The sequence below is a fragment of the Empidonax traillii genome, unplaced genomic scaffold (assembly GCF_003031625.1).
Source record: "Empidonax traillii isolate 1590-97213 ecotype Southwest subspecies unplaced genomic scaffold, ASM303162v1 scaffold60:size2069287, whole genome shotgun sequence".
NCBI classification, from domain to species: Eukaryota; Metazoa; Chordata; class Aves; order Passeriformes; family Tyrannidae; genus Empidonax; species Empidonax traillii.
The window spans coordinates 1,128,347-1,148,360 of record NW_020955253.1 but is presented as its reverse complement, the minus strand read 5'-3'; the positions used below and the strand labels follow the sequence as shown (position 1 = coordinate 1,148,360).

General features: G+C 37.5%; 1 protein-coding gene across 9 annotated transcripts in view; it reads left to right on the top strand.

Annotated features, from left to right (window-relative positions):
• The window catches only part of TENM3 (teneurin transmembrane protein 3), an 869,819-nt gene that overhangs the window by 811,802 nt on the left and 38,003 nt on the right, over positions 1–20,014 (top strand). For all 9 annotated transcript variants that reach the window (XM_027879901.1, XM_027879899.1, XM_027879900.1 and 6 more), the window contains 7 exons: positions 2,069–2,285; positions 3,345–3,464; positions 3,864–4,125; positions 10,632–10,899; positions 11,466–11,609; positions 14,842–15,091; positions 15,510–15,530. In XM_027879901.1, the coding sequence (XP_027735702.1) occupies positions 2,069–2,285; positions 3,345–3,464; positions 3,864–4,125; positions 10,632–10,899; positions 11,466–11,609; positions 14,842–15,091; positions 15,510–15,530 (1,282 nt within the window). The remainder of the gene's footprint in view (positions 1–2,068; positions 2,286–3,344; positions 3,465–3,863; positions 4,126–10,631; positions 10,900–11,465; positions 11,610–14,841; positions 15,092–15,509; positions 15,531–20,014) is intronic.

Genomic DNA, 20,014 nt, shown 5'->3' with positions numbered 1-20,014 from the left:
AAAGCAGGATTAGCAAGAGCAGGTTGCTCAGGGATGTGCCCAGTTGGATTTTGTACGTCTCCAAGGATTGAGACTCCACAACTTCCCTGGGCAGCCTGTTGCAATATCCAACCATTTTCACAGTAAAAAAAAGGTTTTTTACTGTTCAGACCAAATTTCCTGTGTTTTAATCTGTGCCCATTGTCTCTTTCCTTTTGCTGGGCACCACTGAAATGTGGACTTTTTTACACCTTCCCATTACACATTGATGAGCTTTCTCTTCTCCAGCCTAAGCAGTCTCAACTCTCTCAGCCTTTCCATGCAGAAGGGATGTGTCAAGCTCTTAACTGTCTACGTGGCCCTTCACTGAGCTTTCTCTGATATGCCTATGTCTCCTGTACCAGAAAGCCCAGCCTGCACACAGAGCTGTGCGTGCAGGTGTGGCCTCCCCAGTGCTAAGTGGAGGTAAATGATCACCTCTCCTGACCTGCTGGCAACACTCCTGACGCAGCCCAGAATGTTGTTGACACCTTTTTTCTGCAAGGTCATGTTGCTGGCTCATGATAATTTTGTGTCCACCTGGACTCCTCCCAAGGTCTTCTCCACAAAGCTGTGTTCGGGTGCAGGGGGTTGTTCCTCCTCAGGTGCAGGACTTTGCCTTTTTCTTTGCTGAACTGCGTGTGATTCCTGTCAGCCCATTTCTCCAGCCTGTCAGTGTCTGTCTGAGTGGCAACATGACCCTCTGGCATATCCTCATTCCAGGAAAAATGAATGTTCTTTCTTTTCTCATACAGAAGTTTAAACTTTGATATACTTAATGATGCCTTTTTCATCTCTTTTATTTTCCCTGAACTGATTTCAATGTCAGCCAAGTTAAATAAGAACTTCAGATGTGCAAAAGAACAGAAATCCCAGTGCTTTACTATTTTGCCAGTCCTCCAACTGATCCACATAGCACAGCGATACTTAGAAGAAAACCTTTAGAAGATCTCTGTTTACTTACTCTCTTTCAACATATGATTGAACAAAAATGGATGATATTTTTCCCTTCAGAAAGAAGTTTTACTGTAAAGGTAGATATTTTTTTTGTGAGAGAAGCAGTCATGGCCTTCCTCCAAGTGCTGCATTGGTATATTTTTCAGTTTAGTGCAGCAAGCAAGCTCCCTCTCTAATCTAAATTGAATAATAAAATGTTTGAGCTATTTCAGTCTTGCTGTTCTTTTGGGGAAACAATTATCAGCTCTGTGATACCATATTACATTCATCTAGAAATTTCCTGTAGCTGACATTTCCAGGCTCGTTTTCCTTATGACTTTACTTACAGCAAATTAGTAGTTATCAATTTGATCTTGATTTTAATCTTTCACCAAATTAGATTTCCAGTGATGTGACAGATCTAATGCTCCTCATATGTGAATATTTCAGCACATAAGCATAAAAGCACCCATGTGTTTAAATCTTGTTTATACTGGCTAGCATTTCTTATCACTTTATTCAGAATAAAATCTAAATGTTAAATACAGATTTTGTTCTCTCATACATTTTCATGTGAAAAACTTGTGGAAATTGCCTTTGCCACTAGCAACAAAATCTTTCTGCCAAGGTATAAAGGAATCCACCTTGATAAATGTTGTGAAATATTTAAAGCTACTTGCAGCACAGATATGCTAAAAAACTTGGGGACAACAGCAGAGGGGAAGTTACTTATTTCTTTTCTCTAGGAAACCAAATAACCTCACATAAAAGCTAATTAGACCCACTTGAAATGTTTGTAAGTTAACACTGCATGCAGAGCCTGAGCATCTTCATTTTCTGGTTTGTTCAAAATGTTTTTAGGAAAGCGTTGAATAAATAGGTTTAATTTTTACATGATACTGAGTGTATTCAGTTTGCATGGATTTCCATGGGAGTTTAAGAACCCAGTGGAAACAAACTCACTTTCTTTAATTGAAAGTGAATTCATTAAAATCTTAATTATGAGTATTCTTTCGTCCTACATAATTTTTTTAATCTCTCTGCTGGCTGGCTCATTCCCGTGCAGAGGGGCAGGAGGAAGAGTTTGTTCATTCGTTTGATTTTCTGCCAACAGATGGGCTAGTTGACTGTATGGATCCTGACTGCTGTTTGCAGAGTTCTTGCCAAAACCAGCCTTATTGTCGTGGACTACCTGATCCCCAAGATATCATCAGCCAAAGCCAACAGTCTCCATCTCAGCAAGCTGCCAAAGCATTTTATGACCGCATCAGTTTTCTCATTGGAGCAGACAGCACTCATGTCATACCTGGAGAAAGTCCTTTTAATAAGAGGTGAGCATGACTTACCTTTTACGAATGAATACAAAAGAAACTGGAGAGTGTGTGAGATTCATGTGATAAGATCCACTGTGACTGCAAATGTCATGGTATGGATTTTCAGCAAAGACTTTTGCTCTTAGTATATCAAATTGCTTGGGTTTTTCTCATTCCCAGCAAAATTCAAATTACCAGTGCCAGTAGGTTACAGAAGGTACTTGCCATGCTTAGTGTCTGTATTCTAGCAGGGCACTTCATTAATGATTAAATAAATCTTTATTTAACCAGTTGATTTAGGCTAGCACAGTTGGAAATATATCAAAGCAATGAAAACACTTCAGAAGGAAAAGCAAAGCTGCACTTTTTAAGCTGAGCTCACTAAATAATATAAATTATGAATTAATGTAATAGAACTGTTAAGTGCACGACAGTATAATTGCGTAAACTATTTGACTGGTGCTCTATGAAGCAGTAATGACCTGAAAATAAACCAGTAACAGGAAGCAGGTGTCTGGGATCTCACTGAGTGAAAGAAGATGATTTACACTAGAGCTACTGCGTTTGCAGTAATTTAACGGCATTAATGTGTTTGGGCACAGCAGTTGATTAAAAGTTGTTGCACCAATGTTTGTTATTGCTCTTTTAAATTTTGTACTTCATGGTCCCTGCAGTTTTGCAGATTGCTTTGATACTAATTGAAAAGTACGTTTTTCTTTAGAAGTCTGCCAGACATATGACTTGCAGTGGGAACATCTAGAGTTTATAAGTTCTTAAAATTCTTCAGTGAATTTCTGGTCTTAGTAACTCAGTACAGACAAAATAAACCAAAGTAAAATCAACAATACTGAAACAAAATTATTATCTGTAGATTTTGAGGCATTTGTTTATACAATGGAAATTATGTGAACTTGTAAAAGGGTTAGAGTCTGAGGAATGTTTTTTTAATGATAGTTGATACCCTGTAGAGAGGGGTGGGTGGGTGGCGATGGGTGTGTGTGTGTTCACTCACTAGCTTTTATTCATTCAAAAGAGAATGAAAAAAGCTTGTAATTTGATCTTGCATCTTTTTCACAGTCTTGCCTCTGTCATAAGAGGCCAAGTATTAACTGCTGATGGAACGCCACTCATTGGAGTCAATGTCTCCTTTCTGCACTATCCAGACTATGGATATACAATCACTCGCCAGGATGGAATGTAAGTTCCCTTTGAAGCACTTCTAAGTCACAAAGACAGCAAAGGCTTTACCGAAGAGCTACTTATAAAACTAAGATAATAATAAAATAATGGAAACAAAAGACATTAACAAAGTGATTGACTAAAGTTGTCCTTTGTACTTTCTTCAAATGTAAAACATGCTGATTGTATACTATAGAAGTAGAAGGGCTTGCTTAATTTAAACGCAGGATCCCAAACTCTCAATTCTCTCTATGTGTTATTTTGTAATATAATTTAATTGATTTCCCCATTGTTTCCAGTAGAGTCATTCTGCCTGCAGAGCAGTACAATGGAATGAAGAATCAATCCATAAAATAGAGGCTGTGAATGGCTTTGGGAATTTGCTGACTAGCTAGCCCTCTTGGGGTTTTTTTCTAGGTTTGACTTGGTAGCGAATGGTGGTGCCTCTCTGACACTGGTATTTGAGCGATCACCATTCCTGACGCAGTATCACACAGTATGGATTCCCTGGAATGTGTTTTATGTCATGGATACCCTCGTCATGAAGAAGGAAGAGAATGACATTCCTAGCTGTGATCTAAGCGGATTTGTAAGGCCAAACCCCGTTATTGTGTCATCACCTCTATCCACCTTCTTCAGAATTTCTCCTGAAGATAGTCCTATCATCCCAGAGACTCAGGTAAGGTGTGCTTCAAATAAACAGAGTTTTATCACAGGCTAGTATTAAGCAACCGTAATGAAAACAATGCAAACTACTGTTCAAAAATAAATAATTCTCAATAAGTGCTAAGAATGTGCAATGTGATTATTTTCAGACCAATTTATTTATTCTGTGGGATTATTTTTAAAATTTCATCTGAAAAAGAAAAGTAAGAAAGTTGGCTGTCCATCAGTGTCTGGTTTTATATTTGTTTCCATCTCTTAATTTACAGAATATCTTCATCAATCAGGCCCTGGCCCGTAAAATCTGACTCTGGATTGCCCTCTTATTAGAAGTGCACCTCAGAAACTGAAAATGAAAGGTGTTTTTACTCTGTCTTAAAGACCCATATAGTTCAATTTATCTGTTTAGCCCTAATAAATAGCATGACACACAGATTTTTATAAACTAAAAGAATTCTGCAGCACTGAGGGCAAGCCAATGAGCATGTGTTCTAGTCTACTTCTTCAGAATTTGAAATACTAAAAGTAAGACTTCACATCAAAACCTTGATTTAAATGGAAAAAGCTGTGGCTGGAATGGCTTTTTTAAATTTTTCTAAGATAGATGTATTAGGTTCATCCATCAGTCTCTTGGCTCTTTAAGCATTTCAATTGCATTTCAGAAGTAATTTATGCCTTATCGTTGATTTTTTAACAACAGTCCTCATTCTGCCTCCCTCTTCCTCTCCCTCTCCCTTCTCTCTTTTCCTCTCCCCTGCTTTCACTATGTCATAATTACATAGGGCACTCTTTTTTCCCGTTCACTGAGAAATGTCCTTGCCTCTTCAAGGGAAACACAGAAAATGTATTCAAATGTTTTCATGCAGAGCTCTTAAGAAAAGAGCTAACTCATTAAGCAATTCATGGTAGGAGCAAGTTTAAAGGAAATTACAACTCAACACTCATACAAATCTCGACTGTGTTAGAAAAGTGTTGCTTTTATCATCACTATCATTTCTGTGCCTTTGATACTTGCAAGTCAATTAAAAGAAAGTATTTGCAAAACAGAGTCCACTGAAAAACAGCTCTTATTTACTTGTTTTGGCAGCAGATGATAGATTCCATTTCTGAAATTATAGAAAATGACTTAGATAGATGGAGTATAAATCAAGAAAAAAGTAATAATACAAGGCTGTCAGAAAATACAAATTTTAAAAAACGCATGTTATGTCTAGGTAAACAAATTTCATGAGCAGTGGGACTAATGAAGTCTGGATTCCTACTCATTTCCACCCCTTGGTCTAATTCCAGCTATCTGTCACATCCAGTCCTTCCCACACTGCATTCAGACTTTTTTTTTTCTCACAGGAGTCCCAACTTGACTACTTCTTCCCTACCTGAACCTTTTTTTTTTTTTGTAATAAACCTAAAGGAACTGAATTATCTTTAGAGATTTCTGTTGTTATTTCAAATGTGGTTGAAATTGGTTTCCATGTTCAAAATTTAGGAGGTGAGAGGTCTGATAGTCAGGACTGTTGGACCAAGCTGATTTCCCTAGGAAGCCAGCTGGAAGGAAAGATCATATTCTCTGTGGATTTTAGGCAGTTGATGCTGATACGTCATTTATGATAATGTAAAATGGTAGTCTTGTTACATATGCAAGAAGTCCAGTTCCAGTACTATGTAAAAAAACCTTTAAGTACTATTTTCTTCTGTATTCTTCGCTTATCCCACACATCATCTCCTGCTTCAGCAAGTGGGAGCTGCAGAGCCATGACTGGGATGTGCCCCTTCCAGATCAGGTTCCCCTCAGAAATGGAAAATGCTCAACAATATGTCTCCCAAAATATTCACTATTCTGGAAAAAGATGGGAAGAACCAGATTTCTTTCAAAACTGTGTGTTCAGCTCCAGAGGAACTCCTGTAGATCTTCTCATGAAAAAGAGTCAATGCCAGTTTAAAGTGTGGGGAGACTGGATGAAGGCACAGAGAAAGAAATCGTTCCCCATGTTCCTTCAGTCAGTCACCTTGTTCATGTGGTGTGACAGGATTCACTATTACATACTGTAGGAGAAAATGAGTGCTGCTGTAATCATCCCTTGAAGTGTTTCATCATCTCTTGAAGATAATGTTTCCAGGAGTGTACTTAGTGGCTTATGAACCCCAGATTGATCAGAGGGGGAATTAAAGTCTGTGCCAAAGCAGCAGCGTGAAAGGAAACTGAATAAAGAAGGCAAGCAGTAAAGGGGTGATCACAGCCCCAAGAGATGGTTATCCAAGAAGGATGATAATAACATGTTAACTAAATTTGGACTGCTTAGGCATAACTTTATCTACTTTTAATTACAAGTTACCATGCTTTGCCTAGACTTAACTAGCTGAGATTAATCAGTGTGGAACAAGACAGTGAACTGCATGCAGATAAGGGAGATTGGGTAAAGCTGGAGCTGCTTCTATGTGTGGTAATACTGATACTTTTTCCAAATACAGTATATGTCTGTTTGCCACATATCACCGTGTACTCAGGCAGAAACCCACGAGTCACAGTGAGCACTTCTGAAATTGAGTATTTGAGGATTTCCTTGTTCTAAACTTCTGTTATCCACTGTTAGTATGCCTTCTGCAGGTCCTGAGCAGCTTGCTTCTGTCACCTCAAGTGTGTGGGAGAAGGAAGACTGAATGTTTTCCTTCAAATTAAATGTTCAAGTTTCCTCTCCTCAGACTCTCTCTCACAAGTGGCAATACTATACAACAGAAGTTGGCAAAATTTATTTACCATGGGGAATTCAGGATCAAGTATGGGCCTCAATGACTTAATAACAATGATTATTGGTAACTTCAGGGTGACCAAATTTTCAGCAAAGAAATTAACCCATTTTAACATCTAAACTGTCAGTATAATATGATATCTAGCTATCCCAACATTCACTGGATGCTGCATCCTACTTTCACTTAGCTGATATCTCCAAAACTTGAAGTTTGTACTGAGAAAAAAATGCAGATTACTTTTAAAGCCAAATATCTTCATTCATGTGTCCTTCTTTGCCAGCACAATTTCTGATTTTCTTCTCTTTTGCTTTCTGTTTGAGGCTTCATATACACCTCTTTATTCTGTTATGGACACATTTTTAGGTTTCTACATCTGTATGACTTTTCCCGTTTCTCTGTGGTACCTCACCCATGTTTTAAATCTAGAAAAAACAAGTATTTTCCCCCTTTTTATTTCTCCTTGCTTTTTAAGTTTACTTAAGAGCCTCAATTCTAGGGGAATACTTTTTTTAAAAAGGAAAAAACTCCACATTTTTACATCTTGAAATGAGCAGTTTCAGCTTCTACTTTAAATATAATTTTAGTACTCTTTTAGTTCTCTTTAATCACAACATTTATGTAATAGCAACAGTTGCCAATATCTAACTGTATCTAAAAATGTCATCTTTACCCCTCTCAAACCAAGATGATGTTCCATTTCAATGCAGCACCTCAGCTGTTACTTCTCGGGAAACAACCTTTTACTGGCACTAGGACTAAAATTTATACTAATTTCTGAAATTTGTCTGCAAATCTCAATTGAAGTTGCTCAATTTGCCAAAAAAAATCACAGTAATACAGCAAACATTTTCCGCCCTAACTTTATTACTTATTCAAAGTTCTTAATACCATCTGAGCATGTTGCTTGAATCATGTTATATTTTGGGGCAGGAAAGCATTCCATAGCCTGGACAGCTCTAGTCCTGCTGGCCGCAAGAGACAAGGAGTCCTGCACAATTTATGCTACTCAGACACCAGCTTGAACTCTCAGGACAACAAACTGTCTTTGTGAAAATTGAGGTGACCCTTATCTCAGTCCCCTAGGTTAAATATTTCATAGCTGTCCTTCTGAGAAGCTTGATCATCCATAAGTAAAATGTCAACCATTAGAATTTGGTGGTTGGGCTATAATTCGGTCCCCTTAGGGTATCAGCCTTTCTGAAAATAGTTTGATACTCTATCTGGAAAAGGTAAAGTACAGACAGCTTGGTTGTGCTGGCAATTCCTGATGTGACTTTTATACCCAGTGACTTTCTTGACTGCTTAACAATTGATGTGTTGTCATGGCTCCCATAGGATGCTCTCTGCTGTGCCTGATGATTTAAGTTTTCAGATGAACATTAAACTGTTTAATTCTCTTTGTAATGCTTGATTCTGGGAGAGAGATTGAGTTGCATAACCCTACCTCTACATTTCTAAAGTTCTCAAGAAAATAAGTTTACTACAGGGGATATTTTATGGAAAGAAGGAAGTTATAAGTCAGATTTCCAGCAGGTATTTGAGGCTTCTGCAGAAACTAATAATAGGGGTTTGGGTTTTGTTTTAAACCTCGCTGAGAACTGCATGAGTGTCCTAGTTTCTAATTTGATAGTAATCCAAATACACAGTGGAATGTCTCGAAAATTGAAACTTCAAGGTGTCCTCTTTATTGCCTGTTATCTCAGCCAAGAGTACTGGAAGACCACCTATGTGTTTAACACTGCTCTTCCACAGTTTCAGTTGTAAAGGAAGCAATGGTCGTAACAGGAGACCAGTGAAGTCCATTAAATTGTGTCCTATTACAAGCATTTCTTTTTCTCCTCTTGCTTACAGAGACCTCCATCTGTTAGACTAGTTTTAATGTGCAGTATATGAGAGTCCTGCTGATGTCTTGAGGAGGAATTTATCTTTTGTTCCTGGGTGGTTTGTGCTTTTCCTTCAAAGTCTCAGAAAAGGAATGTGTTCATAATCACTTATCTCTCTAGAGAGAGGTGTTTTTGTTCATGTAGAAAAGATTTGCCAGTTCTCTGCCTTAGATACTGCCTGTATATGAGGCTGAGGGAAAGCAGACTAGATTTTCAAATAGAAATGAGGCCACACCATCCTTCAAGGTGATAGTGCTGCTTGTCATTTCTTCTCAGTGATGGCAAGTTCTTGGTGGGTAACAAAGAAATATTGAAAGAATGAGAATTAAGAATTTATAAATCTGAATTTCATTTGTCTTGTATCTTCCAATTCCTCATTTATTTCCTACAGCTCTATTATAATCTTACTGGAGAACAACAGTTTTATGTCTACATGTATCAGATGTAAATAACGATAATGTCAGACAGTGAGTCAAAATACTATTTCTGATTTTTTGGTACTGTTGTTTGAAAGTAGGTAGATATAATTAAAACTGTATAAATCTTTCTTTAGATCCCAACAAAACTGCTAATTTACAGGATGGTGTAGCACCTGCTGCCCTCCTCAAGAGCATGAACCACATTACTTGACCCTATTCAACACAGACAGTCAATTGTTTAGAAGCAGCGTCCAAGGATTTCTCTAGCATAGAGCTAACAACACTTGTTTAGCAGCCAACTTTTGATCCCACTGAAGTCTTAAGTCTAGTGTTTGTGACAGTGCTGTCTGAAGTCTGCTTTCTACTAATAGTAATTAGTGTTTGGTCTTCAGACTTTAGGACCAGGACACAGAAAAGTAAAATAAAGCTTTCCCAATATACTCCCCCTAAGAGTGTTCCTGTAAGACCACCAAGGTTCTGAGCTTGTGCTTCAAGCATTCTTTGCCCTCTCTTTCCACCAAAGAAACATTACCTTTATGAATGTGCCTAGATAAATTTTTCCTCTTTCTATTTTTTTGGTTTTGTTTGGTTGGTTGTTTTTTTGGGTTTTGTTTTGTTTTGTTTTTAATTAAACCAGGACCCTTGGTAATTGTTCATCCAAAGTGCTGACTGCAGTGCTTATGTTCTGACTGAGGTATAGGACAGTATAGTCTTTCTTATTACATTACATAGAAATATTTCATATCTATCCATCACCCACAAAAGCTCCTCAGCTCAGACGAAAAGACAAGGTAGAGGAGGGGAGGAACCTTTTAAAAATGAAATTGAATTATTGTGCCTCTCTGAAATGTGAAAGTGATAAGCTGATACCTGAGTAGTGAATATTGATCAGGAAATATGGAAAAAAATTTCCCTGAGGCACCCTACTTATCTGTCTTCAAAATAAATGGAAGAATGCTCTAGTTCAAAGTATTTGCAGTCCACTGGTAATGCAAATAATAAAATACCTAAAAGTTCTTCCTGCTGCTACAGAAGCAATTAGGCATCCCAGCTCAAATGTGAAGCCTTTATTACATATCCACAGTTGGGACACGGATGGCAACATAAGAAGGGGCAATTTTCGCTTAGATTAAAGATGCTTTTTTGCCTCTTTTGGAAAAAGCAGTTCGGATTTTTTCCCTTTCCTCCATTCTTCCTTTCCCCCCTAAAAATAAAGGAGATGTCTTTGAAACCCTTTAACAGAAATGATCAACTAAGCAGCTTCAGTATAATGAAGAATTTAGACTTGACTTTTTAGAAAAAAGGTGAAATGTTGTAATTTCTTACATTCTTAAATGAAGGCCAGATATAGATGATACTTCCTAATGGATTGCCATGTAACATTATGTCAGGCATCCTTTTATGATGGCTGCATTGTTCTGTTTAATTTCCAAATCATTCAAATACTGTATTTTTCTCTTAACAATGCACAGGTACTTCACGAAGAAACGACAATACCGGGAACCGATTTGAAGTTGTCATACTTGAGCTCCAGAGCTGCAGGATATAAATCTGTACTGAAGATTACTATGACCCAGTCTGTTATACCATTTAATTTAATGAAGGTTCATCTAATGGTGGCAGTGGTGGGAAGACTGTTCCAAAAATGGTTCCCTGCATCCCCAAATCTAGCATACACTTTCATATGGGATAAAACTGATGCATACAATCAGAGAGTCTATGGATTATCTGAAGCTGTTGGTATGTGTAACAGAGGGGTTTTTTTTATTTTTGGTGTCGTCTTGAAGATAGGGAAGCACATCTCAAATGCTTGTATCCATTAAGTAGAAAATGCTTAGCAGAATAAGATGAGAAATAACAATGGATATTAAAACATATTAAAAAATACTAATCTAAACATTGAATTATAAGAAAAAAAATCATTTTAAATGGAAAAAGAAACCATCATCATTTTTCAGTTTAGTCCTTCCCCATGAAGTAGCCCTCAGCCTAAAAGTACAGTATGGTATTTAGTCTGCATACTCCATGTACTTGGAAGCACAATAATAACATTCTGACTTACATCACAAAAGGGCTTTCCTCTGTATCTGTCTTAATCCACTTACTCTTAATAACTAGAATATTTTAATAAGCCAGGATTGCTTTGGAATTTGTTTAGTACTTTCAGCACGTGTAAAGAAGTCATAGGGATTTTCAGGTAGCCTAGGAGAGCAAAAGAACATAGGTAGTTTAAGGAAATCACATTCTTTAAACTCTTCTTCAGAACAAGATCCTATACTTAATGAGGAAATGTACTGTTATTTCAGTGTCTGTAGGTTACGAGTATGAGTCTTGCTTGGATCTAACTCTCTGGGAAAAGCGGACTGCCATTTTGCAGGGTTATGAACTGGATGCCTCCAATATGGGTGGCTGGACATTGGATAAGCATCATGTATTGGATGTTCAGAATGGTAAGGAGTTCATTTTCTTCTTGCTCATTTTACTACTCCACTGCTCTGCGCTTCAAGTCTCTCATTCAAACTTTTTGACTATTTGCTCTGTTATTTAAAAAAAAAGAAAATTATAGAACATTTTGCATATGGTAAATGCTTTGAGCTTCCCTGGCCCCCCAGGGAAGAGTTTGCATCGCCAAGCCTTGCCACAGTTCAGGAAGTGTTTGGACAATGCTCTCAAGGCACATGCTGTGATTCCTGGGTTTTTCAAGTGCAGGGTCAGGAGCTGGACTCAATAATCCTGTGGGTCCCTTCCAACTCAGGATATTCTGTGATTCTGTGATTTACAGTGAATGTCATGCTTCTTCATCCTATAAATACATATGCATAAATAAGTTCATCAACAGTCATGGGTTACGGTCACGGATTAAAAAAGACTCAACTTGGGAAAATTAGTTAAAGATATTACCAATCAAATCACAATAGGATAATGAGAAAGAAAACCAAATCTTAAAACCAACTTCTCCACCTCCTCCCTGCCAGCAGCGCAGGGACACAGGGCCTGCGGTCAGTTCATCACACATTGTTTCTGCTGCTCCTTTCTCCTCAGTGGGAGGACTCCTTACACTCTTCCCCTACTCCAGCAAGGTGTTCCTGCCCTGGTAGACATTCTCCATGAACCTCTCCAATGTGAGTCCTTCCCACCTGCTGCAGTTCTTCACAAACTGCTCCAGTGTGGATCCCTTTCCACAGAGTGCAGTATTTCAGGAACAGCCTGCTCCAGCATGGGTCCCATGCAGGGGAACAAGTCCTGGCAGCAAACCTGCTGTGGAGCTCGTCTCTCCACATGTCCAGAGGTCCTGCCAAGAGCCTGCTCCAGTGTGGAGTCTTCCACAGGCTGCAGGTAGATACTTGCTCCACCATGGACCACCATGTGCTGCAGGGGCACCACAGTTTTCACCACAGGCAAATCTCAGCTCTGGTACCTGGAACACCTCCTCCCCCTCCTTCTGCAGACCGTTGTGTCTGCAGAGCTGTTGCTTTCACATATTCTCACTCCTCCCTCCAACTGCAATTTGCTGTTGCACAGTAACTGTGGCATCAAGGTATATTTGTCCAGTGTGCAACTCAGCAACAAAATTTGGCTGGAACCACATAGAAAAAATGAGTAATGTGGCTCAAGGTGGTTGCTTATTTTGTGTGATACACTAATCACTACCTGAAGTATTGCTTCTGACTGGTAGAGAAATAAGGTAACCAAATCAAAAAAGGTGTCATTGTACCTAATTTTAAATGAAAAAAAAAAAAAAGGCACCTGTGCAAACTACTGTAAAGTAATCCATCTCAAAAATGTAAAGAGCTATAATTATAAATATATATATAAGATTGATTCTGTTCACAAGGTAAATTGATGGTGGCTTTAAATTATGTTTAAGAGTACATTTGACAAGTAATGACTTTTCAAAGTGGTGTGTGTCTAATTGAATAAACGAAGTGGAGAGCTGTAATGACAAGGTGGATGAGCTGCATAAATTTATTCAGAAGAGAGTGCAGACAGTGTTTGTATGGGCAGCCCAAACTACTGCAGTAAATAGTCTAATGTACATCTTTTATTCTGTGATAATAGAGGAGAAATGTGAAGGACCAATTTTTCAAGGTAATGACAGAATAAATCAGGTGCAATAGTGCACTGTGCTGACTTGTAGAATTCCTCTGATGAAAATTGTAGAACTCAGCTATTTCAGGGAAAATTATAGTGCCATGATTGTCATAAATGATGTAATCATAGGCGAGGGGATTTTGTATACTGTTAATGCATTCAGGCTTTAACTATTCATGAAAAATACGTTCTCCCTCTTTTGATTTCGATTACTTATTTAGATTACTTGCCATTAGGTTTCCATAAACCATTTTTCCAATGTTATCATGTATATTTGTTTTACATTATTATAATCTCTTGCATTTTATGACATTAAAAGCAGTGAAAACACCTCAAACATTTAAAGAAGAAAGCAAAGTTGGTTTTTTTCTCATACCCTTCAGTACAAAGAGTGCACTTTGGGAATGACAAGAGAAAGAGAAATGCATCCTAAATTTCTTACAAACATCTCAAAAGATAACTGTATCCCTCAGCCCCAAGCTGCCTTGAAACTTCGGGCATGCAATCAATAAAACACAGATCACTGTAAAGTACAAAGTGACGTGTGGTTTACATGGATTGTACCACGGAAAGACATATTGTGACATAGTATAACCATAATAGCTGACCATTTGTAGAGGACACCTTAATGGATTCATTATGAGATTGAACAGTGTGGGTCCTGGCAAGACTTTAACATACTTTTTTTTTTTTTTTCCTAAGACTGAGGATTTAACATAAAGCATCCATTTTTCCTCTCAGATTCCCTGTGTAGGCTGTAATGGAAGAAAAATACTGCTGGCACATTCCTTTGTCTTCACGAAATTATTGTTTCTTTCATGCCTCAAAGCAGAATTAAGTTTTAGAAGTAGGTTGGCCTGGCACCACATTTTTTTTGTTGTTTTGACATTTTTAATAACTGCCTATAACTGCAGACATGGTATTGAGGCAGACTTTGTTGCCAGAGGAACATTTTTGTCGCGAGCTGAGTAAAGAGTCTTTATAATGTAAAATTGAGGCAATCTACTACTTTTTGAAGTGGCTCTTTAATTAATATTTACAATTTGCAGCAGTAATCCACTTTAGATTACATTCAACATTATATTCATAATTAGATATACTGCGACTTTAGGAATACAATTTGCAAATATATTTTTTTCTCTTTTTCTATAACAAGCACACAGAGTGTCAGTCATTTCTGGCAGTTTCAAAACTGTAAAGACGTAGGAACATGGACCTTGCTTTCATCAATACACCCTACATTTCCTTCAACATGACAGTTTTTATTCTGAATTACAGCTTAACATTTAAAAATAAGAACAACTGAAAACATTTTTGTGATTTAAGTGCTAGAGTATTTAGTGTTTTTACTACATTTTGTGGACAAGGTAATGTAATATTTGCATGTCTGTGGCTTAAATATAACTATAAATATATTAACGAAGTCCTATTACTTGTAGTTAAAAAAAAAATATGGAGGTGACACAAAATTCATTAAAGTTATACTAATCAGCTAAAAGAACATCTAGAATACATGTGCATCATTTTATGTACATACATTCAGAGCTTTTAAAAACTGGGTTTTTGGTTTTTTTTAATGTCATCTACCAGGAATCCTCTACAAAGGAAATGGTGAAAATCAATTTATATCTCAGCAACCTCCAGTTGTTAGTAGCATTATGGGCAATGGGAGACGACGCAGCATCTCCTGTCCGAGTTGTAATGGTCAAGCTGATGGCAATAAGCTACTAGCTCCGGTTGCCTTAGCTTGTGGGACAGATGGCAGTCTGTACGTGGGGGATTTCAACTACGTTCGTCGGATATTCCCATCTGGAAATGTAACTAGTGTTCTGGAGCTAAGGTATGCTTTTTTTCTCATGCTGGACTTTTGGAGTTGTGAGTTGCTGTGGCAAATTAAAGTGTTGAATTGATTTCTGGCATTGTGTAAGTTCGAGTTTCCAAATGCTTTTGGGAACAAAAAAAAATATTGAGTCAAATTATTTTAAAGCATTTGAAAAAGTATTTAAAACTGAAGTGAAAACATTTTGTCCTCATAAAACATTGTAACTATGCTTATCTAAATGTGAGAACTCAATCTACCCAAAGTAATAATTCTGTGGATTTTAAGGGTTAACCTACACAATAGATGTAAGTGAGATGATCGTTCACCACTTCACTAATGATAGATGTAAATGTTGTCTTCTTCTCATCTTTTAACATCCTTTCTGAATGTTTGTCTAATAATGTTTTTCTGTTCTTTTTTACTTGCTCCCACCAAGAAATAAAGATTTTAGACATAGGTAAGCATTCCTTAAAGAAGATTTATATTTTTCTAACTGTGCTTCTTTCTTTTTTAACAAATGAATGCTTATAATGGAGAAGTCATTTCTGAGATGTATTACTAGAAAAGAGGAGTATTTTTCAAAAATAATGAGTTCATATGTTTTAGTTATGTCAGCTGTCAGGCGGTATCGTCCTTTCGGATACAAGTTCCTCTTTTCTCATCACTCTCTGTCCACAGTCAGGCTTCTTTTTATGCTTGTGTATGCCCTCCTTTGCTGTTCCCTCATTTCTGCTCACTCCTTGCTGGCAGCACTTTTGCTGATCCTATAAAAACTCACTCATTAATCAGATACCCCAAATACGATGAGAATGGCATATAAGTAATAAAATTATAAAGGTATCAAGGGAGTTCATTTCATTAGCCTTTTGATGTTGAGTCTTTTCAGGCTCACATTTAAGAGATTTGTTTCTTTAAAGGTGAAGTTCTTTTAATAATGAAAGTTGAAATAATAATAACACAACTCCAGGAGTTAAGATTTTAAAATATACCAAGACTCACAGAACTGGTCATAATAATCAGAGGATTGTAATACAAAATTCCTCCATCCTGGCATTGTTACAATAATGGCAAGAACAGAAGAAAAGAAGGTGGATGCTTAGAATTGCTTTGCCACAGCAGTTGGTGCTGATAAGAAGGAAAAAACAGAGTCATGCTAAAATCTTGTGTGAGACAAGGTTTTTTTGCAAGAAACCCTGCAAGCCTTTGTAACAGAACTGCTAAATATATAGCCTAGCAGGCCCACTGGTCCTTTTCTCTCCTTTTTGCTGCCAGTCATTTTCCTTCCTTGTTTTTAAACAAATCCCACTGAGTCATATCTCTCTTGTCCTCATTTTTTAAATTCACTTTTCTTTGGACATACTTCTTTGTGAGGAAGGGTTTCATGTTTTAAAAAGTATGTTTCAAATGTGTTAGGCAAAAAAATTCCATGACTAAATAAGGTGTTTGCATCGGTGCTAATGATCAGAATTGGAAGCTTATATACAGTCGAGTTGGTTTTATGGGGGTTTTTTTCCAGGTGTGACTCAGAGACAGTCTCTTCTGTTTGGTGGGTTTAGGTTTTCATTATTACATTTTGTTTGTGTTTGTTCCATTACTCTTAGAAGAATTATATCCCTTGTGGTGTCACAAAGTTGTGATTGCAACTGGATAAGACACTGTCTTGGCAAATGTATGGAATGTGGAATAATACTTGGAATGTGGAATGTACAAATAGGATTAAAGAGTGGACACATATTGAGGTTTGTTTTGCTGTGATTTAGTAGCACCACCCTCTCTTGCCTCTGGCAGAACTAACGTCACAGGCTTTACTCCGGCATTTCAGAAACTGGATCCCTGTGTGTAAGAAAAGTGGGTGAGGAAGAATATTGAAGCTTTTCTGCTTTATTCATGCCTACACGTGCAGAAGCTCTGGGTAGCAAAATTGCAATCATACCGCACAAATTAGTGTAGCAGCATGTGCCCATATAGCGGCGGCGAAGTGGGGGTTCCTCCTGAGGCAGGAGGAGACATAGAGGACTGTGGAGGACTGGCTCTGCAGGAGCCGTTTTGGAGCCAGTAGGCAGAGATGTGGAGCCCACTGTGCAGCCTGACACGATCTACTACACGTTTGAGTTTTCTCTCGCATCATGCCTCTTCCCAGTGTCCACTCACAACCTTAGAGGTTTGCTAATCAGGGGCTTCCTAAGCCAAGAGTGGGATCTTTATGCTTAAAAGACCCTGGCAGCTTTTTATTCTCTTAATTAAGCTGCTTCTCATTTAAGATGCGTAAACTTTTAGGATCCACCAAATCCTATTGCCGTGGGCTCCCTGGCTAAAAACGCACTGGAAGACCAAATATCTTCTTTTGTCTGCATGAATTTGTACAGAGTCCTGTGAAATGCTGCAGAGGGAAACACATCTGTATGACCTGTAAGAGAAGGGAGCAAAAGTCCAGTTTCACTGGCAAGCCCTTCAGACTGCTAAGGAGATTTCAACTTAAACTGCAGTTTGGAAAACAGCCCTCAACAGATTACTTTGCAATATATAATTGTTAGGTATTAGAACTAAGAAAATGCACTGAAATATGCATTCCTCAAGTAAAACTACTGAACTAGTCTAAATACTAGTTCAGATCTCTTATCTATTCAAGCATTCAGCTTTCCTTGTCTATAAACACAGTGCTGCTTCAGCACAGAGTGTGATGTGTCTCCCACCTCAAGTAGCCTGTACTCTAAATTAGAGAGAGAATGCAGATCCAATTTATCCTCTCATGTACCAGTGACCTTACATTTTTTCAATCTCAAAGCTGAACTGATGTCTTTATACACACTGCTGCCTGTGGGTGATTAATGCTGATAGGCATTCATGGAAGAAGTAATGTTTAGAAGGACTTTGAAGACAGGGAGGTCATTTGGAGGCTATGGCACTATCCCAAGTCTGTTGAGAGCCAGAAAAAAAAGTTTAGCAAAACATAAAAACAGCTTGGAGTGTATATGGTTTAGAGGGCACAGAGAGAAGGCAAGAGAGAGGGGGACTGAAGCAGGAAGAGTATTTTTAAAAGAATCTGTGCACAGAAAGTAGTGCAGGTGATCTGCCTAGATCGGCCTAAGCAAGATAAAAGCAAAGGGAAATAGATCATTACATAGCTCTGTGCACACTTTAAATTCAAAGCACTTAGTATTATTTGACACAGACAGAACAAGTTAATTTTTAGTCATTTATCTTTACAGGAGCCTGTGTTGGTATATATAACTGCATGTTTTGCAGACCTACTGACAGCAATTAGGCAATTCTGAATGAGTCAAAAAGTCACTGACTGTGGATTTTATTTCTTTGCATTTGTTGTTATTGGTAGAAGGCAGAAGCTTAATATCATTTCAGGCTACAGTGAAATAGCATAAACCCTGTAGCTTTCCAGCTGCTGGCTGCTTATCCCTCTACTGATTTTGAGATCTGTGTAGCACACATGGATGTTTTCTGGCTCCAAAGCAAATATAGTTTTCACTGGACAGTTACTCAGTTCCTCAAATTGTATCTCACTCCCATGAATTACTGTGGTTTTCTATCACCTAAAACTGCTTCAGCTCTTCAACCTTCACCTGAAAAGAAATGCTGAGAAATGTCTGTTGTATTAGCTCAGAAAGGAGCCACTAGACATCTACATCTGGCAAGTTGGAGAGTTTATATTGATACAGTAGTAATATCTTATGCACTCCCAAACTTGGGGAGATTTTTTAGTACAATGACAAAATACATTTAAATTATCAGGTGTATTTTTTTGTTTGACGGGAATACACTGCTTACTATGAGAACTCCCCCCCAATGTGTTTTTTTATGGAATTAGTTACAACATAGAAATATTTTCATCTTTATGAAAAAAAGAACTTTAAAAATTCTTTTTAGAAAGAAATAATTGTGTTAAGGCATAAATTACTTAGTGTTTGATTTGATGACTCCTTATTCCAGTGGTTAAAAAATCTGATTGAGGCAATGTTAGATGCATTGAAGAGAGGTACTTCAATTTAGATTTCAGTAGTATAAGAAAGGACTTTATTTTAAATTACAAAGAAATAAAATTTAATTGCACATTTCACATTTTGCAATGTGTTTATATTTGAAGTGTCTGCAAAGTTTCTTAAAGACCAAAGTAATCATGTAAATGGGTATAATTTAATTTGCAGTCTATGGAGGTATAAATAATTTGCACACTACATAGTCATCAGATTAAATGATCGCTGCATAAAATTAAGGCTTTGAAAATACCTTCCGTTTGGCACACTGACAATAATAGATTTTTAACAGACAGAAATTTAAAGTTAGCCTACATGTGATTGTTTTCAGACATGCTGTACAACACTCAGTGCTATAGCAGAGCTTTTTAAGAGGTGCTAATCACTGTGTATTTGATTTCATTAGTCTGTTTCACTTGGTTTCTTCAGTCTGAACCAACACGTTAAAAGTCTTAAAACCAAATAAAATCCTATTTATGCAACACTTTTTTATTCCTATGTTTCTGTAATCGGAGAGCTGTAAAAATCTGTCCCTGCCAAAAGACGTAATTTGTTCACAAGTTGTTCCTGTTGGTCTCTTGTTGCTTTTTCCAAGTGGTAGTACATAAAAATGTGTTACACTAGCACAGTTATGTATTTACAAAATGCGAAGTATAGCATTCTGCAAACAGATGTTTGGCTATCACCAGACTGGTAGATCTGTTTAAGCAGCACTTTTGCAAACATAAGAAGTGACTGTTCCGACACTTTCACTTCAATCCATGAGGGGAGCATCTGAAATTACCTCCTGTATTTACATGACCTTATTTCAGCTCTTTATACCATAAATTAGGTCAGGAATCCCAACTGCAGTGGGTTAAGTTTCTACATCATAATATATCAACACAAAAGGTAATCTCTTGGGCTGGTTTTTTCACCAGCAGGGGAGTAAAGACAGTAATTCTCAATTATG